The sequence below is a fragment of the Oncorhynchus kisutch genome, linkage group LG27 (genome assembly GCF_002021735.2).
Source record: "Oncorhynchus kisutch isolate 150728-3 linkage group LG27, Okis_V2, whole genome shotgun sequence".
Classification (NCBI taxonomy): domain Eukaryota; kingdom Metazoa; phylum Chordata; class Actinopteri; order Salmoniformes; family Salmonidae; genus Oncorhynchus; species Oncorhynchus kisutch.
The window spans coordinates 20,816,702-20,836,223 of NC_034200.2; the positions used below are offsets into that span (position 1 = coordinate 20,816,702).

Genomic DNA, 19,522 nt, shown 5'->3' on the forward strand with positions numbered 1-19,522 from the left:
TGAGTACCGTGTGTGCCTACCAGGGAATACAAACATGACCACTTGTTTATTATGCATCCTAAAATAGAATATGAAAATGGATACATACAGACAATTACCATTTAAAACAGCTCTATTTGTAGTGTCATGATTTCCCCCTTACGTAACTATCGTCTTTGATCCGCCATTTTGTTTCAACCCTGTTAACTGACGGTTCTGAAACAGAGCAGCGTAACATTTTTAACAGATTGTTTTTGAATCGGTATAAAGTCACGGAGGATGATGTTGTGGATTCATATGAAACTGATACTCTATTAGATGAGCAAAATAGCCATTTTTGTTTAACAAGATTGCGGTTGTAGGCCGATAGTTTGAATGTGCTACGTGAAGTATGAGTTATTTGGAATTTATCATCCGAATAGAAACCACCGCTCCTATCTCGTATGTTTGTCAATATGATGTAGTTTGTTTTTCTGCGAGTGTCATTGCAGTAAATGTTGTGTCACCTACTGGATGTCTGCAAATATTGATAGTTATTTTCAGCAGGCCAACTGACAAGATGGCGGTCTAATATTTGTCAATATTTCATTTTCAGATCACTGTAAAGGCACAAAATTCCAGAGTGACGAACTATAGTTTTACATGCGTCTCTGCTGCGGGTGATTGGACCAGTTTAGATATATATTTCAAATGAAGAAATAATGCTTGAAGGATGTTGTATCAATCAAGTTGCATTCTTTTAAATAAAGTTTTCTATTTTAAATGGGGATGCTGGTATAATGTTGTCAGATACACAGAATTGTATCATGAGATAGAAAGTCAGGTTTGTTTCTTTAGGTAATCCTAGTAGGCCTAATTTTTTTAAATGCAGGAGGAAGAAGTGGCACTCAAAATAATAACATGGGTGTAAAAAATTAAAAAGCTAAGTTTGAATGTGCTGTACTCAGCTGTGAGAGACTGAGGAGGCCGCCATGTCAAAAAAAAGATGGCGTGGCAACCTACAGACAATGTCAAAGTGAGCTGGATCAGCAATTTTTGTCTATTTAAAACCACCTTCATCAGCTGAACAGTTCTAGAATTGTTTGTAATGTTATAGAATTCCGACTGTCTTGATTATCCAGAGGTCAACCGTTGGAGATGGTGGATTTCTGCATGGCAGATTGCATTTGATTTGCACGAGGAATTCTTAGATGAAGGAGGGAGTTGATTCTTGATTTTGAAATGGGCAGTCACTTTACGTCCTGTCATCTGCAACAATTGAATTCGTCGTGGTATCATTTTAAACCTTTGTGAGCTTTAAAATCTGTGCGAGTATGTCAAATGTTATAACAATTTATCCTAAAAAATGTATCCTCCCCCAAAAAATACACCTGTTTGCTTGATCTTATTTTTAGATGTTTTGTATTTTGTTATTTGAACTTTACGTTTGATGTTATGACTCATTTTTTTAAGGATATAGATCAGAATAGACCTGGGATGTTCTATTTATCGTTATCACATCAATTTGGGCAATTTATCACAATATGAATTTTTGTCCATATTGCCCAGCTTTAGATCAGAACATGTGAAAAATGAATCCAAGGGGATCTCCCTCTATCAGTGAATTTGCAATGTTACCAAATGTTTGCAGTGGGGGGAAAAACCTACATGAGAGCCTTAATAGTTATACATTGGCCTGATATAACCACCTCCCTATAACACAAATTAGTCTAAGTGCCTAAATCAAGTAAATTATCGTCCCAATTGTGATAACACTCATATCTCAGAGCACACCGGTTGTACATTCTCCTACAGATTGAACACTTCCTCCAGAGGAGATTTCTTTGTGCTATATATGCCAGGAAAAAGCTCAACTTCATGGACAATTTTCATATAATGACCCTCACAGCTTCATCATATAATGACAATTTTGGGGCGTTTATGATCTAAATATTTTAATTTCAAGGGAAATAATTTATCATTTTGGTACAGTTTTACACAAAATGTATCTATACTTCTTTGTGGAAATATTTGGGTCAGTTTTTGAAAAACATGTCAGACCTTTGGCCAAAGAACAAATGCATGGCTTTCACTGGCTACATGTGACAAATGAAACCCTATGAACCAGACTAGTTGAATACAAACAAGATACAATATATAATTTTCATTACCATCAGGAATTACAGCATTTTCCCCATACTGCACTTCCAGTTCTTTCAAAACAAAAGTCTTCAACTTGTTGCATTTTCCTTTAAATTGTGTGTTGGGAGTTTGTTCTGGTTTAAGAAAGTGTAAGCTTTTCTTTGTGTGTATAGCGTCTCTGGGTGTCTAGGGCTTGAGCTTAACTTCATGACAGATCAAGGGCTACCAAGGTGCTGTTGGCAAGGGGCTCAAAGTGGCAGGACAAACTGGACCACTAAATGCTCATTTTTTATGCATGTTAGTTCCTTTGCAGTATGCTGAGTGGACTGTTGGAAAGGGTTTCTCAGATGAAATGCAACCCTCACACAGGTAATGAGAACTATATGATAAACTATTTGTACAATTTCTCAAATGTAATTTCAATGGGCCTGGAAGACCATCTCATTCAGAAATGTTGTGAAAGTGAATCTTTCCCTTTGTCTCTATAAAGTTCAGTCACTGAGCTGCGGCATTAACTTGTATTCTAACAAGATTAAAATATATTTGTCCTGGAGATTAGCATACTTAAGTCCTCTTTTGCCTTTTTGCTAGTGGCAGTGTGCTTTGATCTGTGTTGCGTGGCAAGAGCCTAGCTTGGGCCCGGCCATCCGAGTGCCAAGTGTGAAATTGGCCTGATGTCATCCCTATTCTTCACCATATACATCTTTCACCAGCTTAATTATATTTCCGCCACAAAGCCCTAGCTCTTCATTCCATATTCAAGTTTGACTAGGAAGCGTTTAAAAACTATGGATGAATAACTCAGTGGGGGGAAGGGACAGGATGGGTCTTTTGTTTGAGAGACACACGAGGCATCCAATACTTTTCTGATAAGTATGTTCTTTTTGAATCAGACTGCCCTTTGCCTCTGCCAATTGGAAGAGGTTAAATTTTATGGCACAGGATATGTGAACTTATGATAACTAACACGTAGGGCAAGCTATTTATTTAGTTGTCTTTGGGCATTTGAATGTGGACCTTTTTTTAAGGTCTTGTGACTAGTGGTGGCTGGAGTGGTCAAATAATTTTCAGGTCGAGGCAGGCAATGAAAATGTGTTAGAACTTACTATCCAAACTTTAACTTTCATCAACATGAAGAGTTCTCCATGGACTTGTTGTGTACTTGATGCACAGATTTGTCCTGTTGAAGAAAAAAATAATATTTCAAAAGATTATTCTCTAATACTACTAACCACCTAGCAATTTTATGAAGTTGGCTTTAGCTAGCACATATAGGTTCCCAATCTCCCTAAACAGAAGTCTTCAACTTGTTGCAATTTCCTAGAAATTGTGTTTTGGGAGTTTATTCTGGTTTAAGAAAGTGTCAGCTTTATGTGTATAGCTGTCTCTGGGTGTCTAGGGCTTGAGCTTAACTTCATGACAGATCAAGGGTTACCAAGGTGCTGTTGGCAAGGGGCTCAAAATGGCTGGACAAACTGGACCACTAAATGCTAATTTCCTATGCATGTTAGTTCCTTTGCAGTATGCTGAGTGGACTCCTGGAGGGGGTTTCTCAGAGGAAATGTAACCCTCACACAGGTTATAAGGACTATGATAAACTATTTCTCAAATGTAATTTCAGTGGTCCAGGAAGACTATCTAATTCAGAAATGATTTGACCACTTGTGTGTTGTTGATGCTCAGTTGTGTTGTTGATGCTCAGATGCAGAGGTGTCATGCCCATAGGGGGCACGTGCTCCCTCAGATTGGTCCTGTTGTAATACTACTAGCCACCTAGCCGTTTTATGAAGTTGGCTTTACCTAAGACATCTAGGTTCCCAAACTCATGACTAGCTACCAAGAAGCCATTTCAGGCTATCAATGCTGTTAGAATAGCTAACTTGTTTCGTGGTACGTGCCCCAGCATACTGCAAAGGAACTATCTTAGCTGGCATGACTCACATTCCTTTCAATATTTTACCCACATTAGTGCAGAGAAGCATATTTAATTCTACAAAAAAATGTAACTACCAGTCAGGAGGATACAGAAAAATATGCAGAAAAATACACCTTTTTTGACAGATCTTAATTTTAGCCAGTTTGCTACAACAACAAAATAATCCTGCAGCGACAGGAAATGTGGATGAAAATTAATGGAGATTTTTTTTGTAAGGGTTGATGTATTTTTTGTTAGGGCAAATCAATTCTGACACTTTTAAAGTGGAAATTACACACTTTAGAAGCCTTTTTAAACTTTGAATACACTACAATTTTGCATTTACTGATGTACAAGAAAATTCTCAGCATCAAAATAGTCATCAAACATCTACATCTGTAGAATTAAGCATAATGATTATGGCTCTAGATTTCAGTAAAAAAATGGACTGCTAAATTCTCAAATTTTGGACTGGGGTGGGGAGGGGCTAGCGTAATTTGTTCCCCATCATATTTTTGAGGTGCTCAATAGACATCATTCATCACTGTTATTGAGAGTTGAGCTACAAGCTTATTGAGGATGGATTTTTTTTTGAACATTTTGATATTTACATAATTTTACGAGACTCCTTTTTAGGGACATTTTGAATTGTGATGTGTTGAAGAAGTGATGGGTTAAAGGAAATGAGCCTCCTGCAGCTGTGACCGAAGGCTTTGACCTTCATCGGGCTCCCGGCCACAGACTCCATTGAGGAACCAACCAAGTTGCTCAGCTCAGCGTCTGAGAGGCACCAGCTTTTCTCAACCCAGAGAGCTCATCAAGTCAGTGACCGTTGGGTGTTACTTCCACATACAAGCTGGGAAAGAATAGAAATGCAGATGAGGTTCTGGGGCATTGAGGAGCAGGTCAATACTGCGAATGGTCCGCACAGATAATTCTCCCTTTTGTGTTTGGATCCTTTTCTATTTTTTTTTAAAGCATCAGGTAATACTGAGACCGCAGAGTGTTGTAACCTGTATTGGTGACTGAAGTTCAGTCATATTTGATTGCGTTTTAATTGCTTGGTTATGTATGGCAGTTTTGAAATCAACATGAGTATAGTGTATTATGATCATATTGAAAAGGTGTCATTGTGATCTGGATTTGACCAACCTTACTTGGTTGATGTATGTTAGGGGAAATTGATCTTGTTGATAAGAGACTCCGTTACAGGCAGAAACTGGGGATGGGATAGCTCTCAACATTCTGGGTTAGTAACTTCTCTGTTTCCAAACAACACAGAAAAGTCTCAATGTTCATTTAATGAGGATATGTATCTTATTGAACCTACTAGTTTGAATGTTTCCATAAGCTTTTAATTCCCACTTTGTTATCTGCTGTGGACATGTCTGACAGAGCAAATTATTTCAAGGTAAATGTTATTTGTAGCAACTGAGTGAAGATGCTGTCATGGGATTCCTACAACACTTTGATTTCCTTAAAGAGTTTTGGCACATTTTTAAGCAATTTCTGGGATACAGAAATAATGTGTACAACTGTACTACATTTTGCTGTTGAGATGCTGGGTCTTCATGTTAGGCTCCTAAGCTCTATTCATGACTACTAAGTATAGGTGGCTTGCATTCAGCATAGTGCACCGTTGACTTGAGAAATGGAAATCTGTATTTTGACTTCGCTATGACTTGTGGGGTGGTCACCCGACTAACATGAGGTATACTATGCTGCATATCACTTAGGCTGTCTATAACATCATGGTGCGCCTTGGTGCAAGTTCATGTGTAACTTTTTTTGTGGTCAACATTTCGGTAGTAGTTTTCATTTAGTAAATACATTTTAGACTGTTTGCCTGGTGAAACTAACAGTCATATTTTCCATTGTCATTGGGGACAAGATACTTTCTCTATATACCATGTTTGAATTCTGTTCATTTTGAACAATTCAACTTTTTTTTAAGGAACTTGAACTCTGCAAGTAGTCCTATTACAGTAGGCCATTACTAGCATTTAATGTCAATGTAAACACCACTTTAATTGCAGACTGTGAAATAAAGTATAACCAAAATTTTGATGCATGAAATAATGTATTCTTTCAAGGTTTATTTAGCTGAGGACCACCTGCAAATAGCCAATTACACAATGCTGTTTACTCTTTATGAGAAAACAAGTCCACATATGTCTATTGAGAGCTAGCCCATCCAACAGTGAACTCGCATCATAGTATATTCCAAAAACATACCAACTGCTTATTAGAGGAAAATATTTTGAAGTTGCCCTATTGCCCACATTTTGTTCTGTACTGGTTAGCAGAATGAAATTTCCCCTGCTGTCTCATTAACCTTCAAGACAGGCCAGTAATTGTTATGCTAATTGATATTACGTTGTTTCAACACACATGTGACTTGGCCATATCACATTTATGCCTCAGAAATTATTTCCAGAGTGGATGTTTCTGAATTAACAGTAGGCTATTAGTCAGCCTGTATTTTAAGAGTACTAATTATGTTGTTTATTGTTTATAAGCACAAAAGAAAATAAAGGATTTAAAAGTGTGTTAGTATTCTTGTGGTTTATTTACTTACAGTTAAATACAAGGTTATGATACAAATTATTTACATTTGTCTGATATCAAAGAATACTGGGGGGGAAAAAACACAACCAAAACTTTGTCCTTCTTTATACAGGTTTCAAAATGATGTTGTAAATTCACGTTGTATACCATCTCTAATGGTAATAGCCCATTCCTGATAGAAACATGTAATGTGTTAGTTCTTTGTAGCACAGTACTCATAAGAAAAGTTCATTTACGGAACTTTTAAGGCAAAGTGTGTTTTAAGTTTGGATTTTAATTTACACACACTTTAATATTGACAATGAAAGATAAATTCACATCATAAGACCACAATTTGGTATGGATACAGCAACGTTTGTCTCACATGATATACAGGTGACAGATTGCAGCTTTCATGCAAAGGCCTCTAAACGTTTCATTCACAAAAACAAGGTATTGCAAGATAAATAAGTTATGTAAACATTCCAGAAGTCTCTTTTCGAGAAACATGACCACGTAGACTATGAGTATTGTTCATAAATATGAATGTTATGTTATTTGCAAATAATATGGATTTCATACTATAGAACGCATGGACTATTTGATATAGATAGGTGCGGTAAAGGATTCAATGGAACGCAGACCAGATTGGCGCACATTCAACAGATCTGCTCTAACAAAGTGTATTTTCTTTAAATCTGTCATATATTGTAACAGGCCCACAATATGGTTACTTAAGTCCGATTTTGGATATATTTGGCTGTTTTCGCTGCATAACATGTAGAAGTTGTCCCTTTTCAGGTTTAGAAGAAGTGACTGCTAAATGCTAACTCCTGCTCGTATAAACTGGTTAGCATAGCTAGCGTACAGAAATCGGTGGTGGTAGTCAAATTCGTTTGTAACTGTAATGCAGTTGATTGGTAACGATTACATGAACATGTGTTTGTGGTTGACATCCATACACGTATTATACTCCGAGTTTTACCTCAACATAGTGTGAAATACACATATAAACAATAGCCTAAATTTAGGCTACTTTTGCTGGGGGACAATGAGACTCGAGATCTTGACCCCATGGCCCTTTCCCCTAATCGTTTCCATGGCAATTCCAGTGATTTGGTCGAGTTCGATTGACCTCTTTACCGTATCTATTGCCTACATTATTTGTACAGTAAACCTATATATGACGCCCGTTGACGTTACTTCATCCCTGAAGTTGTTAATAAAACTATAATGATTGAAATGAAGACATACAGTCCGTATAGGCTTCACTTGGCACTGAAATCCTGATTTGAGCCGGGGTAAAAATGTATTTTGTTGGTAGTGGAACTGACCCAAAACGATTGCATTTCCATGATAATTTCAAAATGGATATCTGTTCAATTCCAGTTGTTGCCATCCACCACTCCTCCCTATTTAAAACCCATTGGATATGAGCTAAGCGCGCATGACTTAGCATTGTTAACCAATGGAAGTTGGTGTTATGCGCTTGCATACCAGACACATATTTCGGTTTATATAATACTGTTTTGTTTTTCTTACAATATGCTATCTATTTCAACAGAGGTCCTTTAGTGAAAGTTAAGTTAGGTTACATTCCTTTTTAGCCTCAACTCATTTCTATAGTTTGGGTCAAGTTTAAAGTAACGTATAGGCCTGTTGAATATATTTATTTGTATCAAATCTGTCTCATATCAATAGCCTATAAGTAGTCTAGGCCTACCCAAAGCGGAATTATTTTGCTGAAATAATTCAAATGTAATGCTCACGAGAACTATAGCCTAGCTAATGCAGAATTCGAATATAAAAAGACATTCTTATCAGATAATACGCATAATTCAATGCGTATGGTCCCTCCATATCAACTCAGAAAGGCTGTATTTTTTACACAAAACAAAGGAACCTCAAATGTATTTTCAACATAAACATCAAAATACAACGAAACAGTGTGATAAAAATTAAAATCATAGATAAACACAATTTAGGCTATTTAAATTCACAGTTTGCAAAATGCAGCAGAAAAAATCTTTGGACTTCAGCCTGTTTTCATTATTTCGTTAAACATGTCCACAAAGTCAAGTACGCCTACCAACAAAAAAAAAAGAACAACTTGCTAAAAACCCAACAAAAACCCAACAAACTTTAATGATGATGAAGCATTCTAAAGTTTCAGGGAGTACATGGCAAGTGTCAAAACACAAAATGGTTTAGTCCCTATATACTGTATATAGGCTACAGAAAATTGCAAAATCCTGTCTCATTCATGTTTAAATATCTGCTGGTATTATGTACACTGGCCCTTTAAAGTTATTTATTGCATTGTTTATTTTTCTTCAATCGCTGTCTGATTTTTCATCCTTAGATGATGTGGCATGATTGTATAGTCCTTGTGCCATCAGGTGCAAGGCTAAAGAGTTTTTATTTCCAGTAGCCTTCTTTATTTTGGCCCTCTTGTTTTGAAACCAGATTTTAATTTGAGATTCGTTGAGGCCGAGTTCTTGTGCCAGACTTTGTCTTCTCTGTTCGGTCAGGTACCGATTAGTCTGAAACTCCGTTTTTAGTCTCTGGAGCTGTTCTGCTGTGAAGGCCGTTCTTGGACGCTTGTCATCCTTGCTTGGTGTCGTTGTCGTGGTCGACTTCTTTGGTTTTCGAGATCTTGGCCCTGTAGATTAGAATACATTCAATGACCAAACTTTGAAACGAAAAAAAGTATACTTTCATCGTCCTCAATAACATGATCACTAATGTCAGACTAATTAATATGATGATCATCAGAACCTAGTAACATGCAAGAATAGGCCTAGTTGTAGGCCTAGTAGCCAAGGAGGCCTGGTAAGCCATATGGGCCTTTAGTAGCAGGCTAGTAGAATAAGTATTGTGTTTGGTATTAATATGAGCCACATTTCCAATATAGGCACAATAAACTATAGGCCTAAATGTCATTATAATTTAGTGTAGCCTATTCTAAAAGGGTGCGGGGTTTTGTGTGCATAGTAGACGATGATGGTGTTGATTGGGGTGGGGTTAGAGGGAGGCGGTATAGGCGCCCCTTTCTCACTGTTACCATAGGAACTACATTTATAAGCTTGCATTTTCATAAATGTGTAATGAATATTGTCAACATTTATTGAAACTCTGCTGTTTTGAGTAGGCTAGTTCTACACCAAATAAGAGATCGATTCGCAGCTACACGTTTATTGGCTTCACAATATACCATTTGAATATTATTATGCTCAATTGGCCCATCTTCCATCGAAGCATATTTTTTTCGTACTGCAAAATACCCTCCATTTTCTGGAATGGATTTTATTCCGTTTATTTCGTGATATGCACGCCTATGCTATTTAAGACTAAGTTTAAACAGTGGGAACGGTTTTTGTTTAGTAGCATAATGAAACGTTCTTTTGTTTGCCTATTATTTTTGAATTGTTCGGAGAAGTGAATGTATTCATACCATTATGCATAATATAGGGACTATAGGCAACATGTTATACGACAATGGGATATTAACAATATTAACTTTGTTAGTGCTTCTAAAGCTAAATTAATAGTGCAATATGACAATTCCTAAGTTTAATAAACGATGTTAACTAGTAACTAGAAATTAAATGAAAATGGCCAACTATAATAGTTGCTCTGATACACTTCTGAAGTTGAAGAAAAAATAAATAAAACAAACATTCAGCTATAGGCCATAATGGAAGATTGACATTAATAATCACAACCAGCAGCTAGGCCTGAGAATAGTTTGAGAATATTATGACAACTACAGGCTAAATATATCGGAGGAGAGAAGTAAAAGTAGCTAAAGTTTTATTCCTAATATTTTCCCCAGTTCTTTTCTCCAAACTTTGCACTCTAATTGTCTGATTGCACTCATATTATATTGCATGTGGACGGAATACACTTTTTGCCTCGCTCCATTGTAAACAAAATTCAAATTATATGTTTTTCTAAAGACTACTGAGGAACAATGGTGTAAACGTTTCACTACTGCTTTAAAAGTTACTTTGAAAGTTTACTACTTCGATATTTTTAATATTTCGATAGATTCAAACCTTTTTTCTCCAAAAATTATTTACTTCTATTTTTTCTTCTTCATTTTCTTTTTTTCTCTCTTTATAATTCAACTGGAATTGTCAGCTTGATAATAATTGCATGACTAGCCAAATATTTGTATGGTGACAATAGACTTATAATAGGCTAACAGTAAAAATAAAATGTACTTGTAGTAGCCTGACATATAGGCTATTTGGTTTGTAACCGCCAATATTATCCAATCAGAATTCCTAGGATAATCGAGGATTTCTGTAGTTATGGATAAATTCGGAATATTTTTCATTAATTGGCAGGTAAAAAAAAGATGTAGAATATTATTTTATTAATTTCCTAAAAGTTCAGGACAAAGCCTTGAAAATATGTTACACAAAGGGATACTTTAAATCCTTGTATTATGTGGCTGTAGGATGTGGTTTCAGGTTTATTTTTCGACATATTTAGTTCACCAAGTCAGTTTATATTGCACTCAAGCGATCCAATGGCTCATGGTATTCATATTCGGACTAAATACTAAGGCAATAAAAATACTAGACGTTACCTGATGATGGTCGGTCCGAATATCTTGTACAATACACCCAGGCTGGCCAGAGCATAGGTTTCGACGAAGGTGCAGAATTGGCATGAGAACTTTCCGAGTCGGAGCTCAGGCACTGATCTCCAATTTCTTCTCCGGGCTTGAGAAGCGTATCTGCAACAATATCTGCTTTTTTTGGCTCACTGACTGAACGAGAATTCGATGTTCCTTCCCCTGACACCGTCCCACCGAACTGCCCAGATTTTGGGGGAAGGCCAGGACTATTCTCTCGTCCATTGAGGTGATTCTCATCATAATTAAAAGTCCCATCTTTCCTCCGTCCAAAGTCTGGTCGTAAAATATTATCAATATAAAAGTTGGTGATCCGGTGCGGTTGCTGGTTCCCAGGTGCTTGGAGAAGAGGAAGAATAGCTCTGTTGGACTCTTCGCCCGAATCTTGATGCTCTCTATTGCCATTAGAATTTTCTTCCATAGTGAAATACTCAATGTCCAATTGTGGCACTTTTCTCGCTCTCCCACACAAAAGTATAAATATGAATTTATGAGGTTTCTAGTTTATTCCTCGTCCAATGCGTTTTTCAATAAAACGGAATAGGAAATAAAAACTAGTTCAGTTTTTTTCAGTATCTAGTTGTGGTAGTAGGCCTACTGAAAATCCGCCTCTTGCCTTTTTCACAAAGAAAAAACATACTTTAAAATGTATTTCTCCGCCTGGTTATGGTTGATATTTGTTGAGGAAGTAGCCTACCATATAAAATGCTGAGTTGTAGTGGTTCCCTTTTAGGACAAATCCAACATTAATGCTTCAACTTCTAAACTACGAGTAGATAGAGGTGCTAACTGCTCCTGAAATACTTCCACTATGGATTTTGGTTCTTATTTTTAATAGGCTACGAGTCCCCCCAGTGACGTTGCCGTCCGGTATCCAAGACACGTGCCTTGGACCAATAGAGTTCCTGAAATGTTACCACATGACCGATGACTCTACACTTGACAGCACCCATACTCCCAATTCCCAAAACTCTAGTATTAAAAAAACATAAACAAGTAGGACACTATTTCTGATTCAGTCAGCCATCCCAGGTAATTTTTTTATAATCAAAACCAAAGTATTTTCTGCAGAGTTTTTTGTAAGGCTATAGAGAAATCATTTCGTTGGTTTCTCGGTTCAAAGAGCACTAGGCATGCCCATGAAAAGGGGTATCCCCGAATGGGGGTGGGGGGGTGAAAAACTCAAATAGGCCTATGTTTTTAGAATTGAAAATAGTTGCATCATATTGATGGAGACGATTACCAAACATATAGGGATGAGCCAGCACTCGCTAAACGCTTTAGCAGTCCCCATCATTACCGAAGAAGTTCCCAGCGGTGTTTCCCTACTAGGTGCACATGATGGGTGGTTCACTTGCGAGGCTACTCGTTTTTTCGGCTATTGCACTTGAAGCAGTCCTATATTTCAAATTACATGGGGAATTTCATATTCGCCTATGGTGTCAAAGTAGCCTAATCAAAGATGGTGCATAATAGTCATCCGTCGTTGGTGTCTGGTTTTCTAATTAACTGATTGGCTACAATTCTACATAAAGATTGTTGCCCTAGTGGACGCTGACTATCTGTTTGGTCTTTAAGTCCATTCATGAACCAAAATTGGGTTGCGCTTAAAAAGGACCGTGGCGCTTTAAATATTGGCGATGCAACACAATGCTGTGATTTCACATGTTGCAGTTAAGAATTGAAGCCTAGTCTTCTCTCAGTGGCCTAAGCCATGGGTGATGTCCTCAGGTCCAGTCTTTAGGTAAAATGCAGCCATTAGCCCAAACAGGATAGACTATAGGCTAATGAATAATCATGAATGCTCATTCAAGGTTTGTGGTGAGGTATTTTGCAGAGCAGCATAGCCTAGGCTAGCCCACATAGGCCAACTCGTTCTCTCTTAAGTGGGATGCAAATTTGTTTCAGCAATGTCTGTTATTATTTTTTAAAGACAAACCTAAATCCTTTATGGCCAAATAACTATATCTTATGATTATTTGCAAAAGTCCCACATGGCATTTTTGACTGTATAGTGGGTCTATATACTGTCTGTCATATATGCCTACAATCGAAGAGGGTCATTTCGACATATGCCGAGCGAAATGAACTCCTGTTAACAAGAGCGCATCTTGCACTTCAAAATTGGTGCACTATAGGTGTGCAGTAGGTTATACTAATAGAGCCGTATTGAGCACATCGTTATTTTCTATTGCCTATAGCATCACCAAAAAACTCGATGTAGCCTATTGTTGGAAGAGGTCATATACCTGAATCCATATTTTGTGTTTGCTGGCCTATAGTTGGGGGAAGACAGAAGTTACTCCAAATGTTATCAACGATCCGCAAAAGATTACTGTACAAAAATAATGCACGAGAATAGCCTATTGATAATGATGGCTGTCGTGTTTTGACGGGAGTGCTTGTAAGTCCAACTATTACGAAAATAAATGTTTTCGACTGCTACTTTAAAAATATGAAATGTCCAAAACTGGCTGCTGTTTGAGAATATTGAGTTGGATTGAGCTGATCTATTTTCCCCTTTTCATTGTCTTAGTAGATGGATGTACAGGTTACGGGTTTATACATCACGAATAGAAAACCTTTGCATATAGGTCTATCAAAAACAGGTGGGGAAAAAATGTGTTCACGAAATAGTGTCAAATCTTTGCGTTATATGGCTGTATTAAATCATAAAAGGTTTTGAATCATTTCTACCCCCCCCCCCCCAAAAAAAATGTGGACCTAGTGTCTCAATATATGTTTGTGATTAGTTTTGTTTAGGGTATTTCTGTCGTGATACAGGCTATTATGACTATGTTTGCATATCATATTGATGCCATATTGATTAAGGTATTTAAAAAAAAAAGTGCACCTGCACCAAACATTAAATGCAGCATTTAATAGCACTTAAAAGGACAACGTGCTTTGCTTATGAACAGCTTTTGAAACGCTCACTTTTATCATGGACGGTGAGGTATAGGCTACATGTGACGAAGCAAACACGGAAATTCCAATTGGCTGAAAAACTTTTGGGGGAATACTACATTCGTGTTCCAATTGAAACTGATGTGCCGCAGACGTGTTGACGTTATTTGAAATGATTTACGCTGTTCTACAATGCTTATTTGCACATTTACCAGAACTCATTGGTGAAGTCGGAGCCTGTAATCGAAAAGACAGCTTGAAGTTGTCAGAGGTCCAAGCAGATGTCAGATGGGTTTTGTTGAGCCTGTATTATGGCTACTCCATTATTCGAAATGTCGTTTAACCTGCTTTGAACTTCTCAGGCAAAACAAGGATCCTAAAAGGACATTCTATAGGCCTAGCCTACTTTTCCGTCATTTAAATCAGGGCAGGTGATAGAAAGTAGATCCTCCCTTCAATTACCTTTTATTTAACCGCTTTCCCGAGGATTTACAGTCAAAAGTCCAAATACTTACTTCACTTTTGAGCAGTAACTTTAGCTAATTAATAAACCCCAACATGGGTGTAATGTTTATTTTATATTAAGCTCATGCAGATTCGAAAGCCTACTGAAATGGTGACTATGCCTTGTGTAATTGAGCAAAACCTTATCTTATATAACCTAATATTGCAATTGAAGTGCAAAGATGAACACATGTGCAGAGATGAGAATATTAGCCATTGAAATAGATTTCATGGACATGTCTGTGCTTCATGGTGACATCCTCAACTCCCACAATCTGCAAATCTGTCTGTAAAACAGAAATACAATTAGGCGTAGGCTATTGATTGCAAATGTGCAATCCGTCCCTTTACAGAGTTGGTCTTAGGCCAACTCATATTTTTTTCAAAATGATAATTAACTGCTCATATTTAAAACATCGCAGTTCAACCAACCTCTATGCACCTTTTCCTTAAACACTTTTCTGTATAGACTATTGTGATTATTCAACTCAATAAATAAAAAATCTGCATCATGACTTAGCCTAAACAGTTGGGAAAATATTGCTTTATGAGTCTAATAATTCTAGTCTAGCCTATTTGAACGGAATAATCTCCAGCCATATTTATTAGGCCTACCTGATGCCCATTTTCGTTACTTCCATCCTAGCTCTCCTAGCCCAGCCAAAACATTCTATTCGGGTAAATGTATCTTTCTATTTGGTTTATCTTCCCCTTCAGAAAGGGTTATACGCTAGAGGGTCAGAGGGATTTGTGAATGAACGCTAAAGCGTTGGCTGCAGCTCACAGATCATAGTCTCAGATCAGCAGCACACAGATGTGCTCTATTGAATGGCTGTGATATCTGCTCTGTAACAATGCAGGGGTCATGTGGGATACTGCTGCTTCCTGTTGGCCTTTGAAAAACAAACGGAGGGAGAAAACACTAAGGGGGTCCCCGAGGATGCGGATAAAGGTTAGGCTACTGACCACTTCCTATTTAGTCTGGAAAGCTGTTGGTGAAAATTGTGCGGCACACTGGTCTCAACTCTGAGAAGGTTTTTCTGGCCAGGACATATCCAACTTTCATAGTGTTTTCCTTTAGGTTAGATTATGTAGATCTGTTTAACATACTGTATAGGCCTAATAACTAAATCGTCCCGACACATTTTATCAGTTGACCAAGGTTTCCCAAAGTCGGTCCTAGGCCCCTCCCGTGCACGTTTTGTTTTTTTGCCCTAGCACTACACAGCTGAATCAAATAGCCAACTCATCATCAAGCTTTGATTATTTGAGTCAGCTGCGTAGTGCTAAGGAAGAAAAAACAACGTTCACCCGGTGTGGGGTGGGGGTGCGCGTCGTGGAACACACCGTACACGTCGTTCAATATTATTTTCCATAGAACGCATAGCCCCTCGTTGATTATCCCTTATATAACCCATTAATGTACAACGATGTTACATCACATAATGTCATATCCCAGGGAAATTAATCGTGAATAACGGTAAAATAAATCCGTTACAAAACTCAATTGCTTGTTGTCAATGATGTAATTTTAATATAGGTATAGGCTACGTGTCATTTACACGTGTATTTGTCCATAAACATGTAACTTATTGGAGAAATAGAGTGAAACTAGTTTAGGACATGCTGGTTATCTCCTTATAGCCTAGAGCAGAGGTACTCAACTCTTACCCTAAGAGGTCCCGTCCGGAGCTTGCTGGTTTTCTGTTCTGATAATTAATTGCACACATCTGGTGTCCCAGGTCTAAACAAATCCTTGATTAAAGGGGAACAATGAAAAAATGCAGTGGAGCTGGTTTCGAGGTCCGGAGTTGAGTTTGAGGGGCCTAGATTATTGATCTGTCCCACTGTCCGCACTTTCCTTTAAAGTGGCCAAGTCTCCTTGACCAGTGACGAGACGTTGAAAGGGCCAAGGGGACGATTGCTTTTGGGGTTTAATTACTGGTTCATCACCCTGATCGCCCTGGCGTGGACAAATCCCATCTGAATAGGCGTTTGAAACTGAGCCAGTCTGGGTTTCTCCAGTCAACTCCACTCCAGTCTTTTCCTCTGCTTTTTGGGGTACCGTGGTTGCAGCAACTACCAGGCTACAGCGACAAAAGAGGGTTTTGGTCCATTGCATTTTAATTTCGGTCAGTTCAGTAAAGACATTATGGCGTAATTCAGTGAAATAGAGTACTTGATCAATTCTTATAGGCCTATATAATTATTTGGATCTTTAATTTAATGGAATTTAACTGACACTAGCCGTGCAATTTAGGACCACTTGATAATGCTAAGCAAAAGTGTCTTGATCCATTTACAGACAATGATTGTGTTCTCATGTGCATAATACGAATTTAGTGGACTTTTACTTGTCTTCAGTAGTCTATGATACAGTATATTACGTTTGAGTCATTGATCATAATTGAAAGTTAAACAATAATACATTATAATATTCTAAGATGATTTAACCCGTAAACTCACATTTGACACTAATTTAGCACTGTAGAAATACGCACGTACATTCAATAGTGAATTTACAATACGCACAACTGTTATGTGACATCTTTTCATGGCTCATATGAGACATTTGATTTGATAAAATACCTGTCCTCCCATTATAATGCATTTTGTCAAGAATACTTCATGAAGAGCTTCACACTCTCTCAGAGCTAGAGACAAGGAAATATGAAAAAGGGTGGAACGCAGAAATGTTTGAAACCTGGTGCCAAAATTGGTTCATTCGAAGTGCAGTAAATGCATTTGCTTGATGTTAAATATTATTTAACAAATAATCTATGTCGTGAGGACTTTAATCATTTGTCAGCATGGAGGTCAACAATAGCCTATACTGTACTCCGTTCAAAGACTCAAGTCACGAAATGCATTGACTTAGAAATATTGAACTTTTGAAAGACTGAGACCACTGTGTTGTGCTTGGTGTAACTGGCTTGAATATACAGCATTATAATTGACCATGAAATAACATATGTTTGTTTTCAATTACTTCTCATAATATGCATTGATAACTTAAGACCTTGACCGAATGTAGAATAACATTTAGAAGCTATCTCCTTGACAGTACCTTAGTGATGTGTTATTTCATCTACCAAATAGTATTGTTCTGATAGATTATCAGGGAACAATGCCCCAATTAAAAAATGTGTTGCTCCCTTTTATTAATCTGATACCACTGATTGAATCCCTGTGTAAGTACTAGTGTATATGGACCCCAGGGATATTTTATTAGACATGTTGGCTCTTTCCTTTTTGCTCCAGCAGGTCATTTTCAGGATTTCAATTAACAGAATGTTATCAAAATGTAATAGTCCTGATAATATTTCACTATTTCTTTAGAGAATATTTCCATAATTTAATTTATGTTACCCCCATATTGAAATTAACAATAGGTAGCCTATGCTGTACCATAAAGGTTGATGGTTTGACCTATTGGCCCTAGAAAATGTTTGAAAGTGCCTTGAAGTGTGTGCACAATGCACATGCGTTTGTGTGAGTGATTTTCTGTGATTTCAAAAATAAAGTAGTTATTGAATTTATTTTCCCGGGCAAAATAAGTAATAATATCTCTTTCCACCAGGGGTCTCTGCTTTCCATTATCCAGAGTTATTCTGATAACCAGCCGGCATATAAGCAGAAAGCGTAAACAGTGCTATCTAGTGGTGCATTTGGGTGAAAATATTTGGGATACACATGGGATTTTATAACATTTCTTTCAGTTGATTTTCCAACTGTAATCTAATAACATTTTGGCATATCAGATACTTTTTTTTTAACATGTTAACATGCTAAACTAAAAACCTGGTTTATGGTAATTGTCCAAACAATCTGTTATGTAAATAGGTCCATAAAATTAATAATTGTCATTACAAAATGATCAACATAGGCCACATGTGATACATGATTCATGGATGGAATACACACGTATCTTCATGACCCGAGGCACAGCTCGTATAAGAAACAGAACCGTTACCATGGAGTTGATCCAGAGAGGAAATGTTGGCCCTGCTCCCAGAAATTTCTGGGCGGAAGGCTGACTGTCAGTACCCCACCAGGACTGTATAAGAAGCTGCCTCAGAAGGGAAGGGACTGATACTGGATGGTTGCTGCTGGTGAGCCTGGTGGCAGACCTGTTAGTGAGAAAATAGACGAATCAGTGTAATTAAAATTAAAAACTTAAATAAAATATAGACTACAAGGTCTACTTGTGATGCTTAGTGGCAGCTTGTTGTAGTCCTGGGAAAAACATTCAGTGAATACAAAGAAGATGGATTATTTAAATGGATAGTTCACCCAAATTTACCTCATAGAAAGTCATCTATGGAACCAGAGAATCAGTGGCCCAACAATTGGGTTTGTTTATGTGCTCTACGAATGATCAGATGTTTCTGATGTCGAAAATATATGAAACATTTTCACTGTCCAAAATGTTTCCAAGGACCTCGGAACAGCATGTTAGCTGTTGCTTCAAGATGGACTCCCTGTCATGAAATCATAGAGCCATAATGCTCACTACACTTAATTTATGAACTGACATGATGTACTTGCAATTGAACAGGTACTTACCTCAATAGTCATGCTTGATTAATATAATCCTCTTGAGCATGCTATACCTGTAAAGGAGAAAGACAATATGCTCGCATGGGTAAAATTTACTTTAATCAAACTGCTTCACCTTGTCAAACACTTCAGATAAAGGATGCCAAATTCTAACTCTGAGGTCACAAGGTCACATTCTCATATGTAATGTAGCTGTCAATTAAGTGATCCCATTACAGATTTAATTGGATGCATTTCAGAGTTTGTCAAGGTCTTTTCACACGGATGTCCATAATTCACTATGGCTATTTAACTATAGGCTATTTCATACACACCCGCTGTGGCCAGTTTGACAGGACTTCAAT

General features: G+C 37.5%; 2 protein-coding genes across 5 annotated transcripts in view; one reads left to right on the forward strand and one right to left on the reverse strand.

Moving 5' to 3' along the window:
* LOC109871882 (protein canopy-1) overlaps window positions 1–2,653 on the forward strand; it is a 15,420-nt gene extending 12,767 nt beyond the window's left edge. For all 3 annotated transcript variants that reach the window (XM_020462898.2, XM_020462899.2, XM_020462897.2), the window contains one exon: window positions 575–2,653. In XM_020462898.2, the coding sequence (XP_020318487.1) occupies window positions 575–615 (41 nt within the window). In that variant the 3' untranslated portion in view covers window positions 616–2,653. The remainder of the gene's footprint in view (window positions 1–574) is intronic.
* On the reverse strand, window positions 2,254–19,340 carry LOC109872297 (homeobox protein engrailed-2b-like). Of its 2 annotated transcripts, XR_002252436.2 has the most exons (3): window positions 19,185–19,340; window positions 18,592–18,748; window positions 2,254–9,224 (listed from the first exon to the last, which is right to left on the reverse strand). XR_002252436.2 is itself a non-coding variant. In XM_020463483.2 (2 exons), the coding sequence occupies exons 1-2, from the start codon at window positions 11,626–11,628 to the stop codon at window positions 8,896–8,898; spliced, it is 798 nt and encodes a 265-aa protein (XP_020319072.1). In that variant the 5' UTR covers window positions 11,629–12,062; the 3' UTR covers window positions 2,254–8,895. The 2 variants fall into 2 exon arrangements, 1 of the variants encoding a protein (XP_020319072.1); XM_020463483.2 differs by lacking the exons at window positions 18,592–18,748; window positions 19,185–19,340 and adding an exon at window positions 11,160–12,062.
* Window positions 19,341–19,522: the final 182 nt, after the last annotated feature.

What these genes read in the sequence shown, in the direction of transcription:
- LOC109872297 (XM_020463483.2), bottom strand. Translation starts at nt 11,628, where the DNA reads ATGGAAGAAAATTCTAATGGCAATAGAGAGCATCAAGATTCGGGCGAA. An exon ending in TTCGGACCGACCATCATCAG is followed by an intron (nt 9,225 to 11,159) that starts GTAACGTCTAGT and finishes TCTAATCTACAG; the next exon opens with GGCCAAGATCTCGAAAACCA.